A 25,485-nucleotide genomic window follows, 5' to 3' on the forward strand; every position below is an offset into this window, starting at 1 on the left:
TCGATTTTCTGTGCAGGTTTCTTGAATTTTCTTGGCAAATTATAAGAAAATTCAAGTTATGGCGTAACAAAGGAAAATATCATTTTCATATATGATGGAGATGTAGGTACACTGTACACATAAACGACTTATGTATGATTTTATAATAATATTGCATTTAACATTCCCTGTGATGCCAATGGCCTCAATGAATAAAAACTTTATGTGCATACTTATGCAAACACTCAAATACTTATTGTCACGACTTCCTCACTCTTCTTTTCTCAAATACGAAAAGTAATCAATGTCTAAGTCGAAATAGATTTGACTGTTATCTTTAAAAATAGAAGGGAATCATCCAGATCATGAATGGGAACAGTCATCAAGACTCCAAGATTCCACACACACAGATAGTGCGAGAAACATCAGATAAGTTTCTCCAGAATAGGAAATTGAAAAGTGCGATAAAATTCGATAGTCCAATATCGCACCACCAACCTGATGAAATTCACATGTGGGACATAGTTCAAAACTGTGATAAACGATGTGTAGACGGATTGAATTTTAAAAGTTATACTAGAAGGAATTTCGAAGGTGAGTAACTGGTTGACACTTCCAATATTTTCAATCAGCAGTAGTGAATACGTGTTATTAGTGTAGTCGTAGGTACTACTTGCTCGATTATAATTCAGTACGGACGGTAATTCCTATTTGACCAATTGATATAACGTATTAAAATTTCAACAGTAACGGTAATGAGTTCGGAAAAGATAATGGAAAAACTGCTGCTTCTTACTACAGATTCAGTGTTATGGATGCCGCAACACTTACAGAGTTAGGAATTTTGACATAGAACTTGGCAGAGACTTATAATAAGAGAGTACTCTTGATGACCAGACTCTATGAGTTACACATGCCCCTTCCTCTGTGGCATCAAATCAGAATTCATTTTCTCTCAAAACTTTTTTCTCTTATTCCTCTTCCTTCCTCTCTGGAATATTGTTTTGAAAATTTTGATACTTAGGCAACCTAGTTTATTTTCCAATTTTTTCCTTCTTGCTTCGAAAATTATCAGTATTTCGTTAAATTATAAATAAAAATTTTTCTTGCTTTTCTCCTTTATAGGTAACTTTCCATGCAAATCTTCGATAGTTTTTTGATAGCATATTTGAATGGCCCTAAATATTATGACCTTGATGGTTCACTTTTCAATTTTTTTCAATGTAATAGTCGGACAATGCAATTTGTAGATAAGGAAACAATTCATTTATTCAGTCTTTCTTGAAGTCTCTTCCATATAACTCTTGTATTTCCCAGTTTTCAGATGCACCATGCACTCTTATGAAATCTATATGGTAAGAAATTGATCCTTTTTCAGTTGGAGAACCTATCGATGTGGTGAAATCGGGAAAGCCTACTCAGGAACAAATTGATGATCTCCATCACGAATTCATGACGAAGTTGACGCAACTTTTCGAAACTGAAAAGAAAAACTACGAAAAAATCCATTTGAAAATAGTTTGAAGAAAAACACCTTATTCATCGAAATACTCATCACATTGAAGCTAGCAGTTTTTCATTTGTTGTGATTTCATTATTGTATATATCGTTAACTACCTAATAAAATAATTTCGGCGCTCTTTACTCAATTTGGTCTAGGTAACTCTAGTCTAGAGGAGAGTCTAGAGAGATTCATTGGCATACACGGTGAGTAGGTATTTATACTGATATACCTTCAGTGCATTATCATTATCATAATGATACTACATAATCCATTCATATACTTCAATCTTCAACTACCGCCTAATTCATCTTGTATTCACAATCATTGGATATCATAATATCAAAATTCAAAGTATCAAATAATGAATAGAATATATATGATAGAAAAAATTAATTTGAAAAATAACATTAGGGCCCAGTTGCAGGAGGTCCATCAAGATTTGATGCCCCATCAAAATTTAAAACTGTAATTTTCGAAGAGAATAATGGAGGATTAACATTTTGATGGAGTATTAAATTTCAACAGACTGACCTGCAATGGGCGTAAGTGACTGATAGGACTAAAAAATATATTTCAACGATTGCAGATGGCATCTTCCAAAGATAGCATTTTTGAGAGAGTCCTGCAGACTTTGGCAGTTGCGGCCCTGGTGACTATACAAGTACTCTTTTTCTTGTTCATACCTGCGTTAAGCTGCTATATGATATTTTCGACCAAATACTGGTGGATTTGCGTGCTGTATTTCACTTGGTATTTGATATTTGATAAGGACGCATCCGTAACAGGACGTCGAAGATCCGAATGGGTTAGATCTTGGACCTGGTGGGCCTATGCCAGAGACTATTATCCCCTGAAGGTTGTGAAGCTGCCTTGTGGTGAATTAGATCCTAAACGCAACTATTTGTTCTGTGTTTACCCTCATGGCCTACTGTCTGCTAGTACGTATTTATCAGTTGCTACGAATGTAACAGAATTCACGAAACTTTTCCCACAACACAAGTCTTATATGCACACCATTTCCGCCTTTTACAAGGTACCTGTAGTGAGGGATTTAGCACTTTGGGCGGGAGGAGTGGAAGCATCTAAAAAAGCTCTGGAGTATAATCTGAGCAAGAAAGATGGAGGTAACATATCAACACTTGTTGTCGGAGGCGCTCAAGAGGCCTACTATTCCAATCCTGGTATCCACAAAATTGTTTTGAAGAAAAGGAAGGGATTCATCAAGATAGCCTTAACCCAAGGCTCACCTCTCGTTCCTGTATATAGTTTTGGTGAAAACGAAATATTCTCTCAATTGGAATTCGACGAAAACTCGATCTTTCAGAAGTTCCGGGAGTTAGTGAGGAAGAAATTAGGGTTTTGTATTATTTATCCACTTGGACGAATGGATCTACTTGGCCTGGTTCCGAAGAGGAAACCAATCACGTTTGTTGGTAAGTTGTCTTCCCTTTCATTTTCCATTTTTCATCGAATATCACAATTTCTATAGAGATGAGTCCTCTACAAAAGAGAATAATATTTACTTTATACCTCAGCAAATGAAGGTCAGAAAATTGGAATTGAATACGAAATTCATGATTCAGTTCGAAAGTGTCGATGTGGAATATATTCATTTTATATGATGATGATACCTAAGACATTGATCGCAAACTCGAAAATGACCCTCTCACTCAAATTATTTCGAGAAGTGCATGATTCGTCATTTCAAAATGATCACAACGAGCTCAAAATATTATTTCCTGGAAAGGAAACATAATATTTTGTTTATCGATTGAAATTTATTCTGGGAGGATTCTCCATTTCCTGAAACTTTTTAGGGTTGTCACTCACAATCTCTGAAACAAAATCTATTAAAAAATGAAATAAATGATTTGCTCCTGACAAATTAGTGCAAGAATTCACGCAGGAGCAAATCGTTTATTTAATTTTTTAATTGATTTTGTTTCAGAGATTGGAAATGACAACCCTAAAAAGTTTCAGGAAATGGAGAATCCTCCCAGAATAAATTTCAATCGATAAACAAAATATTATGTTTCCATTCTTTATGTTGATAAATATTTTCTCTCAAGTAACCTCAGAGATATAAATGATATGTGGCGCTAGTTCTGGAGATCTATGCTCTGAAGGAGTAATTCCAGGACACTTCTTTTTCTGCGTTTCACATTTGTTTTTCAGTTTTCATTCAAGACTGAAATTGAAATAATTTCGAACATAATAAAATCAAATCCCTCTGCATCATTGAGGATTCACATTATCCATCTAGAAAACTATATTGTGTTGAGAAGAAATAACTTTTGTCCAGTGATTTTTTCATATATTGCCGAGTTCTCGATATGGAGATATTGAATTGATTCCTTCAATTAGAATGCATTGATGTGTTTACTAACAATCAAGGTCAATATAATACTGTACCAAAAAGAAAAACCTTCTGGAACAATATTTCTGGGATCGCTGGGTCGATAAATATATATTTTGTACCTACAATCCAACTTTGTTCCTCTTCAAAATGGTTAGGCGGAAGTATAACGTGAAAATATATTTCTTTCTGAACTATTACTGTATAACTGTACCTATTTTCCTATTAGAAAGATAATTTTCGTTCGAAGGTTGGATACATTTTTTGATGATATGAATGATAAAATATCAAATTTTAGTAAATTTCAGTAGTAGTTGAGTCCCTTGAAACTAAAAGTAGAGCTACTCAATTGTTAAAGTATTCAAACGGATGACTAAGAAGTTCTATACTGTTACTTGGTGCTTCACTTGAAAGACTCGATAATTGAAAGGCGATGCCAAGGACTCCATAATACAATTCCGATTGGAGATACTCCTAAATCTGAGATTATCTCGAGTGATTCTACAAATAATTGTTTGTTGTAAGAGATATGTTTTTACTAGATGAAGGGATCTAATGTGGGATTCTTTAATAAATTTATTTAATGACAAATGCCCATATTAATATTTCAAAACTTGTCGACATGGTTTCATATATGTTTCTGAAGAATATAAGGGGTACTCCATATGAATAGCCTGGATAAAGACCAGAAATAAAGGTCGAAACGTCAGTATCTCATAAAGGATTTTATTTCCCTATTCCTTTTAGCCACAACCTATTACTGAATAGATTGGAAATATAGCAATTGGTAATCAATAAATAAATCTTTTGAGGCCATAATTCTACAAAAAACAATGATATTATGGATGTCCGAAGCTGAAGTAACAACTGAAAATGAATAAGCTTTGGTCGAAAACAGCGATTGTTATTGTTTTTATTAATATTTCTTTGATGCATACTGAGTATGCTAATCAAACTGAAGTGAATTTTTTTAAATATCTCACTAATGAACAAGTATTCTGTTCTCTCTGTTTTTCAATTCAGAAACTGAAAGAATAATTGACAATTTTCAAATTCACACAAGACAGATGATCTATTGTAACTCATAGTAGAAAAAATTGTATAATCTGAATCGTGGATTTGAATTGCATGTACCGAATTGTTGGGTTAACAAATATTTTCGATGCCGTGAGAGTGAAGAAAAAAAAACCGGAAATGATGCATTTTTTGTCTTATAACTTAGATGCAGGCGGATTTCAATATATTCATTAATTTTAATCAGACCCCTCGACAATGTTCACATAGTTCCGATGAACATTTCGGTGCATAGGTACAATGTCTCTTTGAACAACGTTTAAATATTAAAAGTAGAAGGTAAGTTTGCATTATTTTGAGATGTTTTATTTTCATTCTTTGATATCATTTGAATGATGAGGAATGAGGATACAGACTGAATTAGACCAATAAATTTCCAACAGTTTGTTTCTGCTTTCAGATGAAACTCCTCAACATAGAATTCGCACCTTTAAACGTTCCTCTGCAGAGGCGACTACAGACATTAGCTATGACAGCATCAATAGTATCTCACGTGTTTTGTTGTTTCACATCTTACGGATTGGTTTACTACTTCATCTTTCACAAGAAGATAGTGTGGCTCTGTTCTCTATACTTGATGTGGTGCTTCTTCATAGATACAGATCCTCGCAAAGGATCCAACTGAAGATCAAAGTGGATAAGAAGATGGACATGGTGGAAATACGTGACAAATTACTTTCCCGTCAAACTGATCAAGGGATTCGAGGGGGATTTAGAAACCAGTCGAAATTATCTCTTCTGCTACTTTCCCCATGGACTCCTTTCCCATGGTGCCTTGGCCTTCGCGTCAGACCATGCTGGTGTCCATAAATGTTTCCCAAATCATACAATCTACGTTCACACGTTAGCATTCATCTTTTCCTTGCCATTCGTAAGAGAATTGGCATTTGGTCTCGGTGGTCTGCCATCTTCGAGGGAATGCATTGATTATATTGTGGGAAAGAGTGGAGGTGGAAATATCTCTTGTTTGGTGGTAGGGGGTGCTGAAGAATCATTCTACTTCGAAGCTGGGGCCCATAAAATTGTGCTGAAGAAGAGGAAAGGTTTTATCAAGATAGCGTTGAGAAACGGATGTCCATTAGTTCCAGTCTATGGTTTCGGTGAAAATGAAATATTTGGCCAATACAAGTTCAAGGAAGGCACATTTATGTGGAAATTTCAAAGATTTTTCAAAAGGGTGACAGGGTGTGCGTTCATTATAGCAAAGGGTAGAGGTGTGTTTCAATACTCTTTTGGCATTTTACCTCATAGACGTCCAATTACTGTTGTCGGTGAGTAATCTATGGAGGATATCTTTTTTGGTAGAATCGTTTAAATTCGGACAGCCAAAAAGTCATAAATTACCTTTCAATGTAGTAACCCCTCAAGAGGATCTGAAAACTGGAAGAAACAGATCGGTAATGGAATATCAAGGAATAATTGGATTGCAACCAGTTACTACATCAGTTGCTTGGACTCGTGGGAAATAAAACTGATTCCCTCACATATAATACACATTTCATGTGCATATAAGAAACCAATGATTTTCTACGTCTCAGTGATTCAACAGTTCGATATGAACCAATAAGCGTTTGAAATGCATCTCTTGAAAACAATTGAATAAATTATTTCATTTACACTCTTAATTTTGCAGCATTTTAATTTATATAGAATATTTATCTCGTTTACATTGAAATTTTCTCATCAACTATTTAAGTACTTATATTCCTAATTTACAATCTACTTAATGAAGAGTGAATGAGTCCTAGAATAGAGGTCATGTTGAGTAAATTAACGATTTGGTACTTCTTCATTTATAAACTTAGATATCTGTTATCGTGTTTTACTGTTCGTTCATGGTTCAAATCAACAAACCACATTCCTATTTTCCGTAGCTATTCCTTAATTGAAAATTGATTTTCTCGGTTCCTTCAAACCGCAAAATATTGAATCTTTTTCATTTTCAGTGGGCGAGCCAATAGATGTTGAGAAGACTGAGAATCCAACGCAAGAACAGATCGACAACTTGCATCAACTTTTCGAGAAGAAACTAGTTGAACTCTTCGAGAGTCAGAAGAAGCACTATTTGAAAGATTATGAGAATGCTCATTTGGAAATAATATAGATTCAATGTTTACTATTCTTATGAATGTCGTTGTTATCATATTCAGGCTATTTTTATCAAGATACTCATGTTTGCTTATGTTGAAATAATAAAATCCTTTTTATTCTTAGTTTATATACCCACAAATATGTTGATGACTGACGTCGTTTTTTAATTATAAACTCTTCTAGGCTTGTTACGCCTTTTTTTCTTGGAAACCTTTTAATAATATTCAGATAAATCAGCATAAAAGCATTGACCAAACAGGCTCATTGACTGATATTTTACATTACATTTCACAGAAATAAGACTTTTCTTATTGAGATAAATATTTAAAGCAGTATCACTAACAAGATATTTCAACGTGGAAATGAGGTAATGAATTGTTGATAACGTGGAAACATAAATGAGTAGAAGGAAAAAATTCAAGGAAAACACCATTGATCTAACTTATTAGATAGGTATTAGGTGCAGGTGCAGTGGTGTATATAAAGGGGGGGGGGGGGGCAAGGAGACCAGGCCTTACATAGGTACAATCTACATAATAGTTTTTTTTGTATACGTAAATTTTCATTATATTTTTATTTTACACATAATTGAATGCAAATTTCAATTTTCTTTTATGTTCCCACCCAAATCTATTTCTATATACTGGAGAGCTGACACTATGAAAGAGGAAAGCTACGGAAGTAGTGAGAGAAAATTTATATCTACAGCAGAAAATTCTAAATTGAGAATAACATCTCATGTGATTTATATGTAGGTATACTGTAAACTGTAGTCTCCAAAATTTTTCGATTTCAATAAAACAATGGAATAAATTCATCAAAATAATATGTTTCGCTTTTGCATATTTATTGATGTTTGTTTCATAAACTGGTAGGGAAATGAGATATTTCATCAATGAAAATTTAACAGATCAAATATCAATATGAATACGATAAATATGACGATATCTTTCAATGAATCCATGGTTGAACGACAAAATACCGAGAAATATTAATTGTTAATGCCTGCGATAATCATTTAAATTTTTTTGAGGGTGGGAAGCTAATTTATGCTCAATGTTCTCTTTGATAATCTAAGTCCATTATCGCATACTTGATTAATCAATTTCATGAAGAAAACATTTCGGCTTTCGGCAGCTTCAAAGTTAGCTATGAAAAAATAAGCGAGCGATAATGTGAATATTAAGGTCAGAATTTTTCAAATTTCGCACTGGCCAACTACTTCTGAAATACTTCCCAATAACGCTTCTTTTTCGGAAAATAATAAATTCAACTACACCTCGATTTCACATCATTGGAGCTTCTTCCAAATCTACCCACAAAATTTCATCTAAATGGGTCTTGTCGATGTCATTAAGTTTTCTGGAATTTTTCAATTTTCTGTGCAAGTTTCTTGAATTTTCTAGGCAAATTATAAGAAAATTCGAGTTATGGCGTACCAAAGGAAAATATCATTTTCATATATGAAGGAGATGTACACCGTACACATAAACGACTTACATATTTATGATTTTATAATAATATTGAATTTAACATTCCCTGTGATGCCAATGGCCTCAATGAATCAAAACTTTATGTGCATACTTATGCAAACACTCAAATACTTATTAAGTCACGACTTCCTCACTCTTCTTTTCCCAAATACGAAAAGTAATCAATGTCTAAGTCGAAATAGATTTGAGTGTTATCGTTAAAAATAGAAGGGAATCATCCAGATCAAGACTGGGAACACTCATCAAGACTCCAAGACTCCCCACACACAGATAGTGCGAGAAACATCAGATAAGTTTCTCCGGGACAGGAAATTGAAAAGTGCGATAAAATTCAATAGTCTAATATTGCACCATCAACCTGATGAAGTTCACATGTGGGACATAGTTCAAAACTGTGATAAACGATGTGTAGACGGATTGAATTTTAAAAGTTATACCACTAGGAATTTCGAAGGTGAGTAACTGGTTGACACTTCCAATATTTTCAATCAGCAGTAGTAAATAGGTGTTATTAGATTAGTCGTAGTTACTACGTGCTCGATTATAATTCAGTACGGATGGTAATTCCTACTTGATCAATTGATATATCGTATTAAAATTTCAACAGTAACGGTAATGAGTTCGGAAATGATAATGGAAAAACTTCTACTTCTTTAGAGCACAGTCTTACTACAGATTCAGTGTTATGGACCCTTCAACACTTAGAGAGGTAGGAATTTTGACATAGAACTTGGCAGAGACTTGAAATAAGTGAGTTATCTTGATGACGCCCAGACTTCCTCTATGGGTTACTCATTCCCCTTCCTCTGCGGTATCAAATCAGAATTCATTTTCTCTCAAAACTCTCAATTCATGAAGATTCCATCCTCTTTGAAAGTACCCACTTTTTCCTCTCTGGAATATTGTCTTGGAAATTTTGATACTTGGGCAACCTAGATTATTCTGCAATTTATCCTCCTTCTTTCGAAAATTATCAGTATTTCGTTGAATTATAAATAAAAACTATATATCTTTCGAGATTTGAATTTCCAAAATTTTTCTTCGTACTAGTGTAGCAGGACACGGAAATTGGTCAATGATGAAACATAAAATATGTATTATTCATTCAAATTCATTGTATCGGTTCCAAAGTAGGCCACAAGAATAATCAAAATCAGTGATCTCGAAATCATTTTTGAACGCATATAAGCCTCGAATTATTTTTTGTCTTCTTCCGACTGAAGTGTAATTTGAGTTTTGGAAAGAGAAAAATGTCAACCGGAGCCATATCAGTTGGATAGGGTGGCTCTTCGATGATTTCGTTGAATTTTTTGCATTGTCAGATGGTGTCTTATTGTGTTCGAGTTCCCTCTATAGAAACTGGTATTGTTCAACGGATTTTCAAAAAATTTCCGTTTTACAAAACTGTGTAAGTGTGAAAAACTGTGAATTCGTTTTCACCTTTCATTTTTTTCAAACATCCCCACTGGATTTGATGTCAAAATATGTTGCATACTTGTTGTTGGAAAGTCTAACTTTAACTTTTCATTTATGGATTTAAACTTAGTAGTTCGATTGGTTGGTTTGTTCGTAAAACTTTCTCCTTAATATGGGACCGGTTTCAAACCGTAACTTATTTATGAAAAAATTCCAAAACAAATTTTAGCAATCAAATGAGTCATGGAAATAAATAAATGCAATGTAATTCAGTTTTGAACTGGAAGCAGGAAATGCTGGTAAAATCCCATTTGAACATTTGGAGGTTAATTAATATTTTTATGATTGTGTAGCATTTAGCCGAATTTCATAGTTGAATGATGTTTTATGTATGACAGTAATGACTCAGGATAGAATACATAATATATAGAACTTTGAAGGAGCTGTTTTAAGAATTTGTTTCATTATTAGTATGGTCAATCCATACCTACTTAGTTCTTGAGTTGTTGCAAGAATGATTATAAAGGTAACTTCGTTAGTATTTTAGAGTTTTATAAATACTTCTAACTCTCAATATTTTTCATATTGCCAAAAGTACGTATTGAATTTATTCTGAAATTATTCGCCATCAAGTACCTAATGTACTGATTCAAAAAAAACGGTCGAATTAATGGGTTGTGGTTTGATTTAGTTCAAAAGGTCAAAGTTCATCTTCTCCATACAAATCGTCATGACATTGCTCCTTAGATGTACCTATCATCACGCTACTAGCTAGTGTTTAAAAAGCGGATAAACTGTTTTGTAGGTATCTATTCAAATTTTCTATAGTCGAAGATAAGTTGGTTCTCATGCATTGTAAACGATTTGCGTTAAACATATATCGATTTTTTATGTGAGTAGTTTTCATCCTTCAAAAGTAAAATGCTCAATTTCAACCATGAAATTGAAGAAAGATTAATCTTATTTCGAATTAATTTAGTTTAGTCTTTTTCTCAATAATCATTCGAAATCATGTCGAAATCTGTTGCGTTTTCTTTTCTCTTCTACTCTACTCTATAAAAGGAGTCTGCAACACCTCATTACTGAAAACAGTCTGTAACAGACATAAACAGAGATGAAACACAACTGCCTAGACCAGGCCCGGACTGGGACCACTTGGGGCCCTCAGCTGCGACCTTTTAAGGGGCCCTATATCGGGGGATCCGGGGCTCTACCCGGAAAATTTTTGAAAACGACTTAGGTGCTTGAAAACAATGAAAAATGCATTTTTACATTAGGTATTTATGCGAATATTATGATTTTCGACTTTTATTGAATTTATTTTTTATTAAAATTAGAAATTCACGGTATTTTTAAGATACCACTAGAAAACACATTCTTTAGAACTGTGAATAATTACAAAGGTGTTAAAAATGAAAGTGGAGTATTGAATTGATGTGGCCGATACATCCATAATTGAACTTGAAACAGATTAGGTATATGATTTTCACAAAAAAGGATTGTCAAATCACGACACTCGTTCCGCTATCACAATACCATCTTTAGGTTGGTAAAGGTTTCGTTTTAAAAAGCCCACCCTGTATATGGTATCGAACGAGAAGATATTTGAAGAAGCGTTTTACTCTTTTCTAAAAATCTACAGGGGGCAGTGACAGTTTCCAGAACATTTAGTCAGAGCAATTTCATTTCAGAGTTGGTGAAAATCGGACTAGATAAGGGGGTAATAATAATTTTCGGAACGTTCAGATCAATTACAAAATAGGTATCAATCGGATGATCGGTCATTAAATAATATAGCAAAGGAAACCTTCTATCAATGCATAATGATATCGAAAACTATCATCTTTCCCTAGATTTCAACGAGTTGTTTAATTTTTTACTCATTTCGCATAAAAATTTTTTTTTACAGTTTTTTTGGTTTGCTGGTTTGTTTTATATTAGCAACTAAGCAGACGAGAAAATCCTGAAATTGCTTTGAATGTTCTGATGTTCTGGAAACTACCCCCGCCCCCTCTATATTTTTAAGAGTAGAGAGTTAAATACAGGGTGTTCTCAAAGGTGGGGCTTTTTTTTCGACAGGTAATAGAACTCCTCAAAATAAGTCATTGGACCAAAAATCACTTATATAAAATATTCACCAGGGCTCAAGGTATAATTTCGCGGTAGTGCTTCGGATGCAATGCTACAATGCTACAGAATGTGACTGCAGCTTGGTAATTGCATATGGGAAGTCACATTCTGCAGCCACTGCATGCATCCGACGCACTACCGAAACCATACCTTTATGCGTAGGCTAGTGCCGGCGAAAAGTCAGTACCTATACTGGAAACCGTCAGAGCCAGCGTAAGATTTTTGTGAATTTTCGGAGTATCGCAAAGTAGTTGAAAAATGCCTCACGTTTACTCAAACAATGAACTTGTTGACATGATTTTAATTATGGTGAATCCAAACAGAGTGCCAGTGCGGCGTGCAGATTGTATAGTAGAAGATTTCCGTTAAGAAATCACCCAACTCCTCGGATGTTCTAAACTTGGTGCAAAGATGTAGGGATAATGGACGTTTGCACTAATCCCGAGGAGCAAATGTTGGCAGGCCTGTAACATCGCAAATGGGCAATGGCAGAAATTGAGGAGCAGATTCTGGACATAGTTGAGGAACAACCGACAACAAGTACTAGATCCATAGCCAGGGTCGTCGGAGTGAGCCACAGTAGAGTTTGAAAGATAAGACAAGAGCAACTGTACCCCTATATATACCATTTCCAGAAAGTTCAAGCACTCCAACCAGAAGACCATACTCGAAGAAAAGAATTCTGCCTGTGGCTTTTAAATCACCAATATCTCACAAAATCCATTCTGTTTACTGACGAAGCCACTTTCACAAGAAATGGAGTAAACAATTCCTACAATACCGATGTATGGTCTACAGAAAACCCTCACGCTATCAGAAGAATAGATTTTCAGCAAAGGTTCTCCTTGAATGTCTGAATCGGACTCCTGCGTGGAATTGGGCCATTTTTTCCACCACCAAGAATGTAGGGTGAAGACTTTCTCCATTTTCTCCAGAACAATTTGCCAGGATTACTAGAAAATGTTCCCCTCAATATTCGACAGAGAATGTGGTTGTTATTACTGGATGGAGCACCACCCCACTTTCGAAGAAACGTTCGAAATTATTTAAATAATGTGTTCACGAATAGGTGGATAGAACGAGGCGGATCCATTTCTTTTCCCAGATCTCAACCCCTGTGATTTCTTCCTTTGGGGTCATTTGCAAACATCAGTGTACAGTGACGGTGAAGTGGATAGTGCGGACAAACTAAGAAAACGCATTGAAAATGCTTGTGAAAGCCTCAACGTAAAAACAACCTGTACCCATTTGTCTATAAATCTCCTCGTTCGGTACCGAATTTTTCAGTTTACCCTCAACAACCTGAAGATCTTATTGTGATCATAAAACACGTGTCGTGGTTTACCACTCATTTTATGTGAAAATCATATATGTAATCTGTTTCTAGTTCTAAAATGAAGTATTGCAGTCACACCAAATGTATGAATGAATTAGGTGAAAATAATTTTTGTAATAAAAATAATGAAAAACGGATTTTAGTGATTAGAAAAATAATACTAAAATCAAAAACAAATCTGTGTGTTTAACAGTTTACAATGCTTTTATACCGGAATAGAAGGGGCTTAACTAAGATGCTTCAACATTTTACTCCCCTTGGCCTGAAGTAACAGCTTCTTTGTGGGCTACTCACTTGTTGAAGCTACTTCATCAATTATCTTTATCTACGTTGTGGGGGCCCCTCAGGCCGGGGGCCCTCCGCGATCGCGGACCTGCGGACCTGGCCAGTCCGGGCCTGGCCTAGACAAAACTATGATTCAAATGAATTGGGTGATCTTATCTGTTTATGGCGTTAATCTCTTTACTGGCTTTCGATAAATTGCGAAAAACATTTAACCTTTGTCATTTCCTTCCCAAAATTTATTTGAAAGAAACGTCCCATATTTCATCAATAGTGGTTAAAAGAAAGATAAAAATTTAGATATTCCACTAATTGGTTAAAATACTCTAAATGGTAGGGAATTTTATATTTTGAGTTTTATTTGTCCACCCCATTTCTTTCTAGAAGGATGAACACATAGAACGGACCCAGAACCGACGGCTTGGATGGGCCTGATCGCAATCAATCTCTGGCTGATTACCATCAAATGTTGTTTTTATTTCAGATAATTTGTCATGAGAATTCTATTTCATTTTTAAACTTTCGAATGAATTTTGAAAATTAGATTCGAAAACTCGTTTCTTTTATTATTAACTGGATCAGGGGATTTGCCAGTGGTTCTGAGGTGAGTTAGCCTCAAATGACAACCACATTCATTTCTTTATTGATTCTTGTCATGCCTGTCAAAAACTCTGTTCAAGTGGAACTGAATGAAGTTGACTATTTTGAAACTAGTTATTGTTAGTAAGATTCGAAAGTTAGACAGACGGGCTTTCTGTAGAACTTTTTGAGGTCTACAAGATTGTGGTTAATCATTTAATCCATCTTTTACAGTTTACTCAGCGTTGGTCATAAAAGCCTAAAAGTAACGATTCACGACTTGTTTACGAAAAATCTACATGTTTTCCTCATCGCTTCTCATTATGTGGGAGTAAATTTCATACATACAGAAATTTTCTCGAATAAATTCTCCACACTATAGTGAAATCCTATCAAAACAGGAAATTTGGTCTTTAGGACAAACAAACAAACTCAAGGACTTTCTCCTTTTTAATACAAGCAAATTAAATTTGAAATACAGACTATTTTTTTATGCAACATACCATACTACTCCCATAAAGAGGACACAAAAGAATAAAATTAAGTAATTAGAGGGAGGTTTCTTTTGTGATGAATAATATTCAAAATCCTTTCAGATGAACATCAAGTTCGCTCCACTCAACATACCTCTGGAACGTAGGCTTCAAACGTTAGCTATAGTTGCATATGTGATCATACTAATACTAGGTGTTTCCACATCCATAGCCATATCTCTTTATGTGCTTCTGTATACGGAATATGTTCGTTGGATATATCTTGGATACCTTACTTGGATATTCTTCGATCTGAACAGTCGTGAGAGAGGTGGCAGACCAAAGCAGTGGGTGAGAAAATGGTTATGGTGGAAATATTTAGCGGATTACTTTCCTGTGCATTTTATCAAGTTACCAAGTTGTGAGTTGGACCCAAAAAAAAACTATCTATTATGTTGTTTCCCCCACGGAATGATGGCTACTGGAGCCTTCGTTTCCATCGCGACAGAAGCGAGGGACATCTCGAAGAAATTTCCCAACCATAAAATCCACATGCACACCCTAAAGACCAATTTCGTATTTCCACTACTGAGGGAGTTGGTGTTGAGCTTGGGGCTGGTTTCTTCATCGGCGGAGTCCCTCAATTATATTTTGGGACGACCAGAAGGAGGAAATTTAACAGCACTGGTTATCGGCGGTGCTCAAGAAGCTTTCTACACGAAACCGCATCAATACAAATTGGTCCTGAGGAACCGTAAAGGCTTCATCAAGGTCGCACTTAGGAATGGGTCACCGCTGGTTCCTGTTATGTCGTTTGGTGAACCGGACATTCTGTCACAAGTCGATTTTGGAGATGGCTCACTGTTGAGGAGGTTCCAGTTGGCGGTGAAAGAGTATTTTGGATTTGTTCCGATTGTACCTCTGGGCAGAGGAATATTCCAATACAGTTTTGGTCTTCTGCCGAGACGAAAAGAAATAGCAGTTGTTGGTAAGTTCTTATCTTAAAAGATAGATATATATATATTTATTATGGATAAACCGTTCAAAAAAAAATTCCGCAGATTCGATATGTTTTTCAAATAAGAAGGAGAGAATTTGTTTCCACTTCAGTTTCCGATTTTCCTCAAAACAGAAAAAATTTTCTTGCTTTTCTCCCTTATAGGTAACTTTCTATGCAAATCTTCGATAGTTTTTTGATAGCACATTTGGATGGCCCTAAATGCTACGACAATGATGGTTCACTTTTTTATTTTGTTCAATGAAATAGTCGGACAATGCAATTTGCAGATGAGAAAACACTTCATTTATCGAGTTTTTCTTGATGTCTTTCCCATATAACTTGTATTTCAAAGTTTTCAGATGCACCATGCACTCTTATGAAATCTATATGATTAGAAATTGATTCTTTTTCAGTTGGAGAACCTATCGATGTGGTGAAATCGGAAAAGCCTACTCAGGAACAAATCGATAATCTCCATCACGAATTCATCACGAAGTTGACGCAACTTTTCGAAACTGAAAAGAAGAACTATTTGAAAAACTACGAAAAAATCCATTTGGAAATAGTTTGAAGAAAAACACCTTATGCATCGAAATACTCATCACATTGAAGCCATCAGTTTTTCATTTGTTGTGATTTCATTATTGTATATATCGTTAATTACCTAATAAAACAATAAGTTATTTCAGCGCTCTTTATTCTTTATTTAAAGTTCTGTAGGAAAACAAGGGACAGTGTTCCAGAAAAAAAATCACCCTGCAGATTTGCTATCAAAATTGGCATGTCTCATAGCGTGAACTCCCAATTGTAATGTCTCTATCAAAATTCAGTTGAAAAGTGTAGATACTATGAAAAAAAAACTTGAAAACTGGATACATTAACAGTATAAGACGATGCTAATCATTATGATTCAATGATATTCGTACCTATATTTATGATCAATTTGTGGTAGGAAGAATGAAAATACTACCTCCATTGTGAAGCATTGTCATAAACAATGAATAAGGAATAAAGCTTGATCTCATTGATTTTCCTGTCGAACAAATGAGATTTTATGCATCCAATTCTACTGGAGCATACAAGGCATGTCTTATTGGAACTAAAAATAGATTGTGTGAACACGGCGACTGTATTTTGTGGTTTCTTATCGTTTATCGTTCAAGATACTGATGCAGATCGACTACTATAAGAAAATTGACAATTATTGTTGATCTCAATGATTGAAGATATTTATTGTGTCGTGTTTCAGAAAATGAGACGTATAAAGAACGACTGCCATTAATCTGATTCGAATGTGAGTCTTTCTTTTCACGCAATTTTTTAAATTTTGTATGTATGAATTGAAATAATCGTATAATAGTTTGAAAATGCGCCATACTTACTTCAATTCTTCATCCAATGAGTCAATATCAACAATATCAATTTTTTTCCTTTTATCATCAGCCAGTTGAATTATGTTAACATTATACATTCGTGCAGAGTAGACATTCTTTTTTCGATAAAAAATTACATAGAAAAGAAACTAAACGTACTTAGAAAAAAGCCTTATAATAATAATATATTTGTTGAGCAATAAATTTCTGAGAGTCATTATTTTGTGGAAAACATTAATTGTTTCAAGGGACATGGACCACATTTTCATATGATAAGAAAGAATTCATGAGAGTAATTAGGAAAACATGTATATTATACTCTGATAGATGTAATAATAATGGCATAGCCGTGTTTCATTTTTCCGAAAACCGACAAATCATTTTCATTGGGAGGAGATAAAACTCCATGAACCAATCCATTGAGAATAGATCTCAACTATGGGTACAATAATCACTTGTTTTCACGGCCACATTGATGGTTTAGATTGAATATTTAACATATGATTTGACACATTTGGATTAGATGTTGAAAAGTAACCAACCTAGTTGCTTCATTCTTCTTCATCGCACAAATCTAACATCTTTTGAATTCCTAGCAACTGAATGAAATTTGGGATTTCGAGTGTGAGATAATGTGAAAAACTTGTAATCCATAATAGATAGTGAATGTTTTGAAGGATAACCACCTTACATAAGTTCATATAATCAACTGAATACAGGTAATCTCATAGGTGTAATTTGACACAATTATAGCACTTGTGATAAAGGTCGAAATGGGTAAATCTCAAGCCACATATTTTTAATATTAAAAATCCATCATTGTTTTTCATTCATATCAAAGGATTATGATTTTTGTTATCTGCATACAAGTGCAGATTTATTGATTTTAAAACGAAAGATCAGTTCGATAAACGAAAACACCTAGTGCACAATAAAGTGTTTTGTTGTTTCTGTAAATGTCTTTATTCCATTGAAAATTTTTGTGTTGTGAATAAGTGATCATGGCTGCAGATGATGTATGAATAATGACTTCATATTGTTTTTTATATTCTGATATCACTGACAAAATCAATGGAGTCCTGAATATTTTCATGTTGTATAAATTAATTCAGCACATTAATTCAAACCTCTGATATTGATGATGAAGGAGTTTTTGTGCTCATTGTTTGTGGAAAATGAAGAAAACAATGAAGAACCATGAAAATCAACAAGGATTGCTTCATAAAATACATAAGTCTGGAATAAAATTATTATTTCATCAACCAATAAATCAAAATGAGAACTCTCAAACCCGTCAATTGATTTTTAATTGCCCTAATTTTCTGACAATGAAATTGAGTGATTTTCTTCAAACCCTTAGCCCAAATCCCATCCAACTGAAACGTATAATATGTATGAAATTACACAAAACATTTATTTAAAATCATTTGTTGGGTTTAGAAATTTCAGAAATTGGTTGGTTCATTTTATTCCAAACTTAGGCACAACGAATCAAAATGATGGCCTTCAAAATCACCCGAAACGGCTAGCATCTAGGCATCTATTCATTTCAATCAATATATTGTTTTAACTATATTTTCATCTAATGAAATCATTAATTGATGTTTCAGGCCAAATTTCGCTTGCTTTATCATAAGATAACGTGATTATCAATATCATCACAATACGCCATCACCCACATCAAGTGTTAATCAGTAACAATTAAATGTTTTCCCAGTACTTAAATTGAAAGTTATCGCAAAACAATTTGTATGCTTTATTGATATCCTATCTGAAATTTTTAGGGAAGAGATTTGATGTAACTTTCCAAGGTTATAGGCTTCTTGATCAATGTACAAATATGGCTTTCAGACTCCGTTGAATAGGTAGATTTTCTTCATGAGGGCCTAGGAAATCTCAGGGGTTTTTTCGGAGCACGTAAGCAGAGGAAATAGAAAATTTGCCTAACTGCTTCATGAAAACCCAAGAAGAATAATGAGAGAGCAAATGGCTGATGAAAATATATTTCCGCTGAACATTTTGCGTCAGTTGACAGCTCTCCATATGCATATGTAAAGCTGCGTAGATTTCAAAAGATTATTCAACTTTATATACTGCATTATGAATGCGTTTCTGTGCCATCAATACATAAAAAATAGATGAATACGTCCAACGCAGGTGCCTCAAGGATCAACAACGCAAGCTCGGGAGAAATTTTTCGAATTATAAGGATAATTATTGCTTTTTCTTTACGACAGAATTCTTATTAACCACTTTTTTTTCAATATATTCTTCTACATGAATGAATAAATCTTATTATAACACCGACATTCAGGAATTTCCAGGATTTTTGTATTTAATTATATATCATTAACGGTCATTAAATGGATTATGCATTCATTGCAATAAATGAATTAATTCATATACATAACATTGATATTATAATATCAATGAATGTTAGAATCTTAGTCTAACAAGCCAACCACCACTCAAAGTTTTAACAGAAAGAGCATTCCATCGAAGAAGAGTAGATGCTGACCATGGTTCCGGTCAAATTTGACATCTTCAGAGCAACACAACGCTGAGTTCAACACAAATCTGCCTCGACAAAATTATCTTTCTGTTGATAATTTGAGTGATGGTGGTTGGCGAGTTGGAAATCAAAGTTACAATATTTTCTGAAAGAAGCAACATTTTTACAGATGGGACTCCCGATACAGTTCGCCCCTTTGAACATACCGTTCAAACGGCGGTTGGAAACTTTGAGTGCTGCCTCCTGGATATACTCTTTAGCATTTGCTGGATTCACTTGTGGCCTCCTCACTCTTTATCTCATACTGTACACAAGATTAAGGTGGGTCGCCATTTTGTACCTAATTTGGATCGTCAAAGATCGTCATACCTGCGATTCTGGAGGAAGAAGAAGCTCTTATGTGAGAGGTTGGGAATGGTGGATGTATTTCAGGAATTATTTTCCTATTAGACTGCATAGATTGCCATGGAATGAGTTCGATACCAAGAAAAACTATTTATTTTGTTGTTTTCCCCACGGAATCATTCCTGCAGGAGGTTTCTCAGTTTTTGCCACAGAGCAGGGGGAGTTTGAGTAGGTATTTTTAATATTTTTTTGTGTAAATTCATCCTTATCAAATTCAAGCAGAAAAAAAATTGATCCTAACACTGTTCCACAAATTCCTTATCATATTCATTGCGTTGCCGGTTTCAGGGACTATTTTCCTGGCTTGAAGCCCTGGCTTTGCGTCCTGGAACAACACTTACACACTCCATTCTTCAGAGAAATTCTACTTTCATTAGGATGTGTGAGTCCTTCTGCCAAGTCCTTAGATCACCTTCTGAGCAAACCTGGAGGAGGAAACGCTGTAGGACTTGTAGTAGGGGGGGTAGCTGAAGCTTATCTTTGCAAGTAAGTTTGTGGACAGAGATGTTTTCATTTATTAGTGTAAATTATGCATTAGTTCAATTATTATTCTCACTCTCTTGATGTGATTTTCAGTCCTGGACAATACAAGCTGGTTTTGAGAAATAGGAAAGGATTCATAAGGATCGCTTTGAAAAATGGCAGCCCTCTGGTACCAGTATTTTCGTTTGGAGAAACGGATCTTTTCAGACAGGTGCAAGGGACGGAAGACTCGTGGTTAAAGAGAGCGCAGGAATCAGTAAGGAAAGTCATTGGGACAGCCCCAATCATTATTTTAGGAAGAGGATTCCTTCAGTATTCCTTCGGGATCCTTCCACATCGTCGACCGGTCAATGTAGTGGGTGAGTTTTTTTTTTCGATCAGATCGTTGAAGTAGCCTTGATCAATATCTCCCCAGAGTTGCGGTAAAGCCATCTGAGTTCTTGTAGTGTATGTGGAAACTCCCTATACTGTTTTTCTGCTACTTACCAATGTCTCATTAATGACAGTTTGAAAATTATGTTATTTGTGATTGATCGTTGAAACTATCTCAAAATGTCTTCATGTTTTCAGTGGGACATCCCATACCTGTTGAAAAGACTGAAAATCCAACTCCAAGCCAAGTAGATGATCTTCATAACAAATTCATTGAAGAATTAACGAAACTTTTCGAAACTCAAAAGACCACCTATTTGAAGAATGCCGAAAATATTCACCTTGAATTTGTCTGAGTGTTTTGTATGTCTTGATAATTCGTATTTGTATTTTTACAAAATAAAGTAGTTTATATTTACACCCGATTTGTGTGTTTGATTCAGCAATCTCCATCAGAGAGCAATCTGTTTCCATATATTGGAAATGATTCATTCAAATGGTAAATAGATATTTTGAAAATGCCAAGTTGGAATTGTGTGATTTTCATCTAGAATATTGATCGGAAAAAATACAGTTATCTTTGCGTGATGAGCATTAAATTGTACTTTGTTTTTAAATATTTGATCATTACTGATGTTCAATGAGCTCCCAAGCCAATTAGTACAAACATACAAAGATATCTGATCGTTGCGATAATTGAAGCAAGTTTTCTTGCGAAATTTTCATCTGCTGGTGTTATCAGTCAGTTGCATTTGCCTCAGTGTACGGTTAATAAAATGGGCATAAATTTCGCACCCTGGAATGTATCTTTGGAGAGACGACTCCAAACATTATCAGCAGCAATATTCATGATCATCTTCCCACTAGGAGGTCCCATCTGCTTGTTGTTCGTGACATACGCTCTGCTATTCACTCAATTCTGGTGGTGCTGCATCCTCTACTTGTCGTGGATGTGCCTGATAGACAAAAACATAGAAGAGAGAGGCGGTCGTGAGTTACAATTCATGAGGAGTTCTTCTTACTGGAAATATTTTCGAAACTATTTTCCCGCCAGACTAAACCGGTCACCTTGGGTGGAGTTGAAAAAGGATAAAAACTACTTGTTTTGCTGTTTTCCCCATGGTATAATTTCAATTTCCTCGTTCGTCATGTTCGGAAATATCTACGGGGAATTCAATGACTATTTTCCAGAACACAAGATCAAGGTTTGTACTCTCAGACAAAACTTTTACATGCCTTTCTTCAGGGAACTCATATTGGGTTTGGGTGGTTGTTCTTCTTCTAAAGCTTCGATTGAATACCTGCTAAACCGACCTGAAGGAGGTAACGCGGTAGCATTAATAGTAGGTGGTGTGGCTGAATCTTACTATGCCGAACCAAGGGAATATAAACTAGTTTTGAAGAACAGGAAAGGGTTTGTGAAGATTGCCATCAAATCTGGCAGTCCATTGGTTCCGGTATTATCTTTTGGCGAAACTGATATCTTCAATCAATACGGAGGTAAAAATACGAGGTTCAAGAGGTTTCAAGAGGAAATTAGGAAGTGGATAGGTATTGCTCCAGTTTTGAGCTATGGAAGAGGCCTCCTGCAATATGATTTCGGTTTGATTCCACATAGACGACCTATAACGATGCTAGGTAAGCTCAACTTTTTTTTATTTATGAAAAGTTTCGTTCGTTTTTCAAACAATTGAATGGATTCTATTTTTTCAGTGGGAACGCCGATTGAGGTTGAGAGGAATGAACATCCATCTTCTCAAGAAGTCGATTATTATCATCAATTGTTCATAAAGGAACTCATTTCGTTATTTGAAAAAAATAAGCATTTATATCTTGAAGATAGTCAGGATCTACATATTGAACTTGTATGATTCTATGTCTATGTCTGAATATTTTTTATGTTCCTTTCCAAAAAAGTTGGGTCAAATGAATAAAACAATATTTCATATCTTCATTGCAAATTTCTTTTATTATATTTTGAATTTTTCGGGAATTTCACGTCTCAAATGTTTCAAGGTGAATCACCTTCAAATTTTTATTTGCTATGCCATTAAAAGACTATCATTAATAATCCCAAAAGGAATAAACAGATGACAGCCGCGGCTAAAACCTGAAAGGAAATTTGAATTATTTTTCGAAAGTACTGAAATCAGATATAGGATTTCAACTTTAGGGACTGCCATTGAGAGTATTCTTTTTGTTTCACATGTAGAGAAGAAAACAGTTGCAGTGAAAATCATAGCATATACATATTTACTTTAATCTTAAAAGTTTAAGGTGAATCAATTATGATTTGAATTGAATTGATCACAACTGTCATATTTCCACTGGAGATCAGATCATAGATAACCTACAAAAATGATGTCAGCCTGAAACTTACTCTATTTTGCCATTCTCTATTCTTCAAACAATCTGTATATTTTATTTCACTGAACGATACACTGTTGTACAAGGGTATCCAGTGATTGGGGAATAACTTATAGAGAAGATTGTCCAGAGCTTTTCTCAACCGAAAACTGGGTTTGGTGACTAAATCTCTCATCTCCTTGAAGTTGTACATCGCCAAATCACAAATGGCGAACGCATCTTCTTTTCTACGTTCAGAAAACTTTTCCAGTACGTATTCGAAATTTCCATCGAATTCAGATAGTAGCTGGTCTAACAGAGTACAGTCTTCGAAACCACAATTCATACCCTGTCCATAAAATGGAACCATTGCATGGGCCGCATCACCTAGAAGGAAAGCATTACTTTGAGATTTTTTAGCAGTAGCTCTCAGTGCATGCATTATTTTCGGTCTGACAATGAAATCTCTGAAAATTAATTAGAAATTGTTACGCCAAACAGAAAAGAATTTCTGAATATTTCAAATGGATTGAAATTTCTTGAGGTTTTTTACTCACTTCACCATAAAATTTTGATAGTGATTTCAGTAATGAAGCTAGCTATATCCAAAAAATGATTGTTTGACTTATTGTACTCACCAATTATTAACGCACGATTTTCAAAATGATAAGGAGAACATTTGATAGAAATCAAATGTGATGGCTTGGAGGAGAAAAACTGCTCTACAAGATCATCTTTTCCTATAAGATCAATACTATCTGGAAATGTGGATTCGAAAAATTTGAGCAGTTTTTCTCTACTGTCCAACATTTTAAATTTTTTCAGTGCCATAAATAAAGTGACTGTCCAAGAGTTGTCTTTGTTTGGTAGGGCAATCATCATGAATTCGCCTACAAGAAAAAAACCAGAAAAATTCATTATGAACTATTAGCGACAATATTCTTTCACCTCTGGGCCAGATGTGAAGGTGATTGGGAATCATTAGGTGACCTTTTTCCGAAGAAATGCATAGTTCTAGGTATCCATGTTCAATGTATGTCTGTGAATATTGAAATAGGGGTAGTTTTTGTAGATGCGACCTCATTTTGCTGTATGCACCATCAGCACCAATAATGAGATCAGCTTTTGATCTGATGGACTCACTCGTTTTCAAACTAAAATGAAACATGGAATTTTCAAATTTTACAAAACTAGAGTAGTATTCACTTCGAAAAATTTTGACTTTTCGAAATGAATTTGGGAGAAAAAGTATATGTTGTTGACTCACTTCTGAATCAGACAATGACCTTCTTTAAGGTTTGCTTCGACCAGCTTACAGGAAAAAAACAATTTCACATTTTCATAACTTTCAGCAGCTGAAAACATTTTTTTCAACAAATATTCATATAAATTACTCATTTTTTTTACCTGACAGAAGTATTTCATTGAGAAGATTACGACTAACTGAGTAAATGCACTGAAAGAAAATGAGTAGGTAGTTGATTGATAACTTTGAATGTAAGCTACTCACTTGATTAGTATGTTCATCATAAAGTACAGAAGAAAGTTCATCAGGTAAGTTATGTAGAAGTCGTCCTTTCATAGGGATAGCGTGCTTAAGGACTGCTTCTTCTAAACCGACACTTCTTAAGGCACGCCTTCCACGATGGGATAAGGCTAGATTTATGGAACGTCCACGTTGTAGTTTGCATTTTCTCAAATCTGAAGTAAAACAAAAGTATAAGTTAAGGAGCAAACATAACATTAAATGAATAATGAATTTTACCTTCGCGGACTTCATATATTTCAATATTGTACCCCCTTTTCGCTAAGAAGCAAGCACAGAGCGCACCCACCTAAAAACAACCAAGAATACATTATATCCACAATTTCCATTAGCAACACTCACTAAACCACCACCGATGATGATAACACTCTTGTTATTGTCGCACATATTACTAGATTACTGGAACAGGACTTTGTTTCAAAATCGTCCCAACCTGAGGAAACAGCACTTGATAGGTATCTGAATGTATTATTTACTCCTCTGTAACTTGAACATATGAGGAAATTTGGTGTATCATTACAGCAACTTCGTATCAATTTCTTGACGAGTTCGTGAACTTCTAATCTATATTTGAGGTTACCCTATACACAAACTTCTAATAGTTTCGATGAAAATCCGAATATTAGGAATAGACGCATAAGGGGAATTGATTTCGATGTTTTTTAGCGACTACAATACCATGACAATTTGAATGTTCATTATCAATATTATGAGTGAATTATTTGTCTCAATACC

General features: G+C 34.8%; 4 protein-coding genes across 10 annotated transcripts; 3 read left to right on the top strand and 1 right to left on the bottom strand.

The window, feature by feature from the left end:
* The first annotated feature begins 377 nt into the window (after positions 1-377).
* Positions 378-16,401, top strand: LOC123315256 (2-acylglycerol O-acyltransferase 1-like). 5 transcript variants are annotated; one of them, XM_044900884.1, is made up of 4 exons: positions 381-573; positions 1,358-1,686; positions 2,070-2,916; positions 6,860-7,126. In XM_044900884.1, exons 3-4 carry the CDS (start codon positions 2,070-2,072, stop codon positions 7,015-7,017), a joined length of 1,005 nt encoding a protein of 334 aa, XP_044756819.1. In that variant the 5' UTR covers positions 381-573; positions 1,358-1,686; the 3' UTR covers positions 7,018-7,126. The 5 variants fall into 5 exon arrangements, with proteins under 5 accessions (XP_044756817.1, XP_044756819.1, XP_044756818.1 ...); XM_044900882.1 differs by lacking the exons at positions 1,358-1,686; positions 2,070-2,916; positions 6,860-7,126 and adding exons at positions 14,837-15,701; positions 16,127-16,401 and having other exon boundaries at positions 378-573; XM_044900883.1 differs by lacking the exon at positions 1,358-1,686 and having other exon boundaries at positions 383-573.
* A 494-nt stretch (positions 16,402-16,895) lies between these two features.
* On the top strand, positions 16,896-21,283 carry LOC123315630 (2-acylglycerol O-acyltransferase 1-like). 3 transcript variants are annotated; one of them, XM_044901398.1, is made up of 5 exons: positions 16,896-17,007; positions 19,768-20,171; positions 20,292-20,489; positions 20,580-20,845; positions 21,057-21,283. In XM_044901398.1, the coding sequence occupies exons 2-5, from the start codon at positions 19,768-19,770 to the stop codon at positions 21,212-21,214; spliced, it is 1,026 nt and encodes a 341-aa protein (XP_044757333.1). In that variant the 5' UTR covers positions 16,896-17,007; the 3' UTR covers positions 21,215-21,283. The 3 variants fall into 3 exon arrangements, with proteins under 3 accessions (XP_044757333.1, XP_044757332.1, XP_044757331.1); XM_044901397.1 differs by lacking the exon at positions 16,896-17,007 and adding an exon at positions 17,583-17,805; XM_044901396.1 differs by lacking the exon at positions 16,896-17,007 and adding an exon at positions 17,945-18,102.
* Positions 21,284-21,569: 286 nt separating this feature from the next.
* Positions 21,570-22,729, top strand: LOC123315191 (2-acylglycerol O-acyltransferase 2-like). Its single transcript, XM_044900786.1, has 2 exons — positions 21,570-22,496; positions 22,572-22,729. Exons 1-2 carry the CDS (start codon positions 21,635-21,637, stop codon positions 22,727-22,729), a joined length of 1,020 nt encoding a protein of 339 aa, XP_044756721.1. The 5' UTR covers positions 21,570-21,634.
* A 102-nt stretch (positions 22,730-22,831) lies between these two features.
* LOC123314997 (kynurenine 3-monooxygenase) lies at positions 22,832-25,485 on the bottom strand. Its single transcript, XM_044900506.1, has 9 exons — positions 25,093-25,485; positions 24,970-25,039; positions 24,715-24,905; positions 24,612-24,660; positions 24,472-24,559; positions 24,153-24,358; positions 23,843-24,094; positions 23,239-23,591; positions 22,832-22,968 (listed from the first exon to the last, which is right to left on the bottom strand). Exons 1-9 carry the CDS (start codon positions 25,135-25,137, stop codon positions 22,909-22,911), a joined length of 1,314 nt encoding a protein of 437 aa, XP_044756441.1. The 5' UTR covers positions 25,138-25,485; the 3' UTR covers positions 22,832-22,908.

Source organism: Coccinella septempunctata, chromosome 6 (genome assembly GCF_907165205.1).
Source record: "Coccinella septempunctata chromosome 6, icCocSept1.1, whole genome shotgun sequence".
Classification (NCBI taxonomy): domain Eukaryota; kingdom Metazoa; phylum Arthropoda; class Insecta; order Coleoptera; family Coccinellidae; genus Coccinella; species Coccinella septempunctata.

Coding starts and splice junctions, on each gene's coding strand:
- LOC123315256 (XM_044900880.1), top strand. CDS start 9,183: ATGGACCCTTCAACACTTAGAGAG. Junction 9,207..14,836: donor ACCCTTCAACACTTAGAGAG/GTAGGAATTTTG, acceptor AAATCCTTTCAG/ATGAACATCAAGTTCGCTCC. Junction 15,702..16,126: donor AAAAGAAATAGCAGTTGTTG/GTAAGTTCTTAT, acceptor ATTCTTTTTCAG/TTGGAGAACCTATCGATGTG.
- LOC123315630 (XM_044901396.1), top strand. Junction 20,172..20,291: donor ACAGAGCAGGGGGAGTTTGA/GTAGGTATTTTT, acceptor TGCCGGTTTCAG/GGACTATTTTCCTGGCTTGA. Junction 20,846..21,056: donor TCGACCGGTCAATGTAGTGG/GTGAGTTTTTTT, acceptor TCATGTTTTCAG/TGGGACATCCCATACCTGTT.
- LOC123315191 (XM_044900786.1), top strand. CDS start 21,635: ATGGGCATAAATTTCGCACCCTGGAATGTATCTTTGGAGAGACGACTC. Junction 22,497..22,571: donor ACGACCTATAACGATGCTAG/GTAAGCTCAACT, acceptor CTATTTTTTCAG/TGGGAACGCCGATTGAGGTT.
- LOC123314997 (XM_044900506.1), bottom strand. CDS start 25,137: ATGTGCGACAATAACAAGAGTGTTATCATCATCGGTGGTGGTTTA. Junction 24,359..24,471: donor GGTCATTGTCTGATTCAGAA/GTGAGTCAACAA, acceptor GTTTCATTTTAG/TTTGAAAACGAGTGAGTCCA. Junction 22,969..23,238: donor ATAGAGAATGGCAAAATAGA/GTAAGTTTCAGG, acceptor ATTTCCTTTCAG/GTTTTAGCCGCGGCTGTCAT.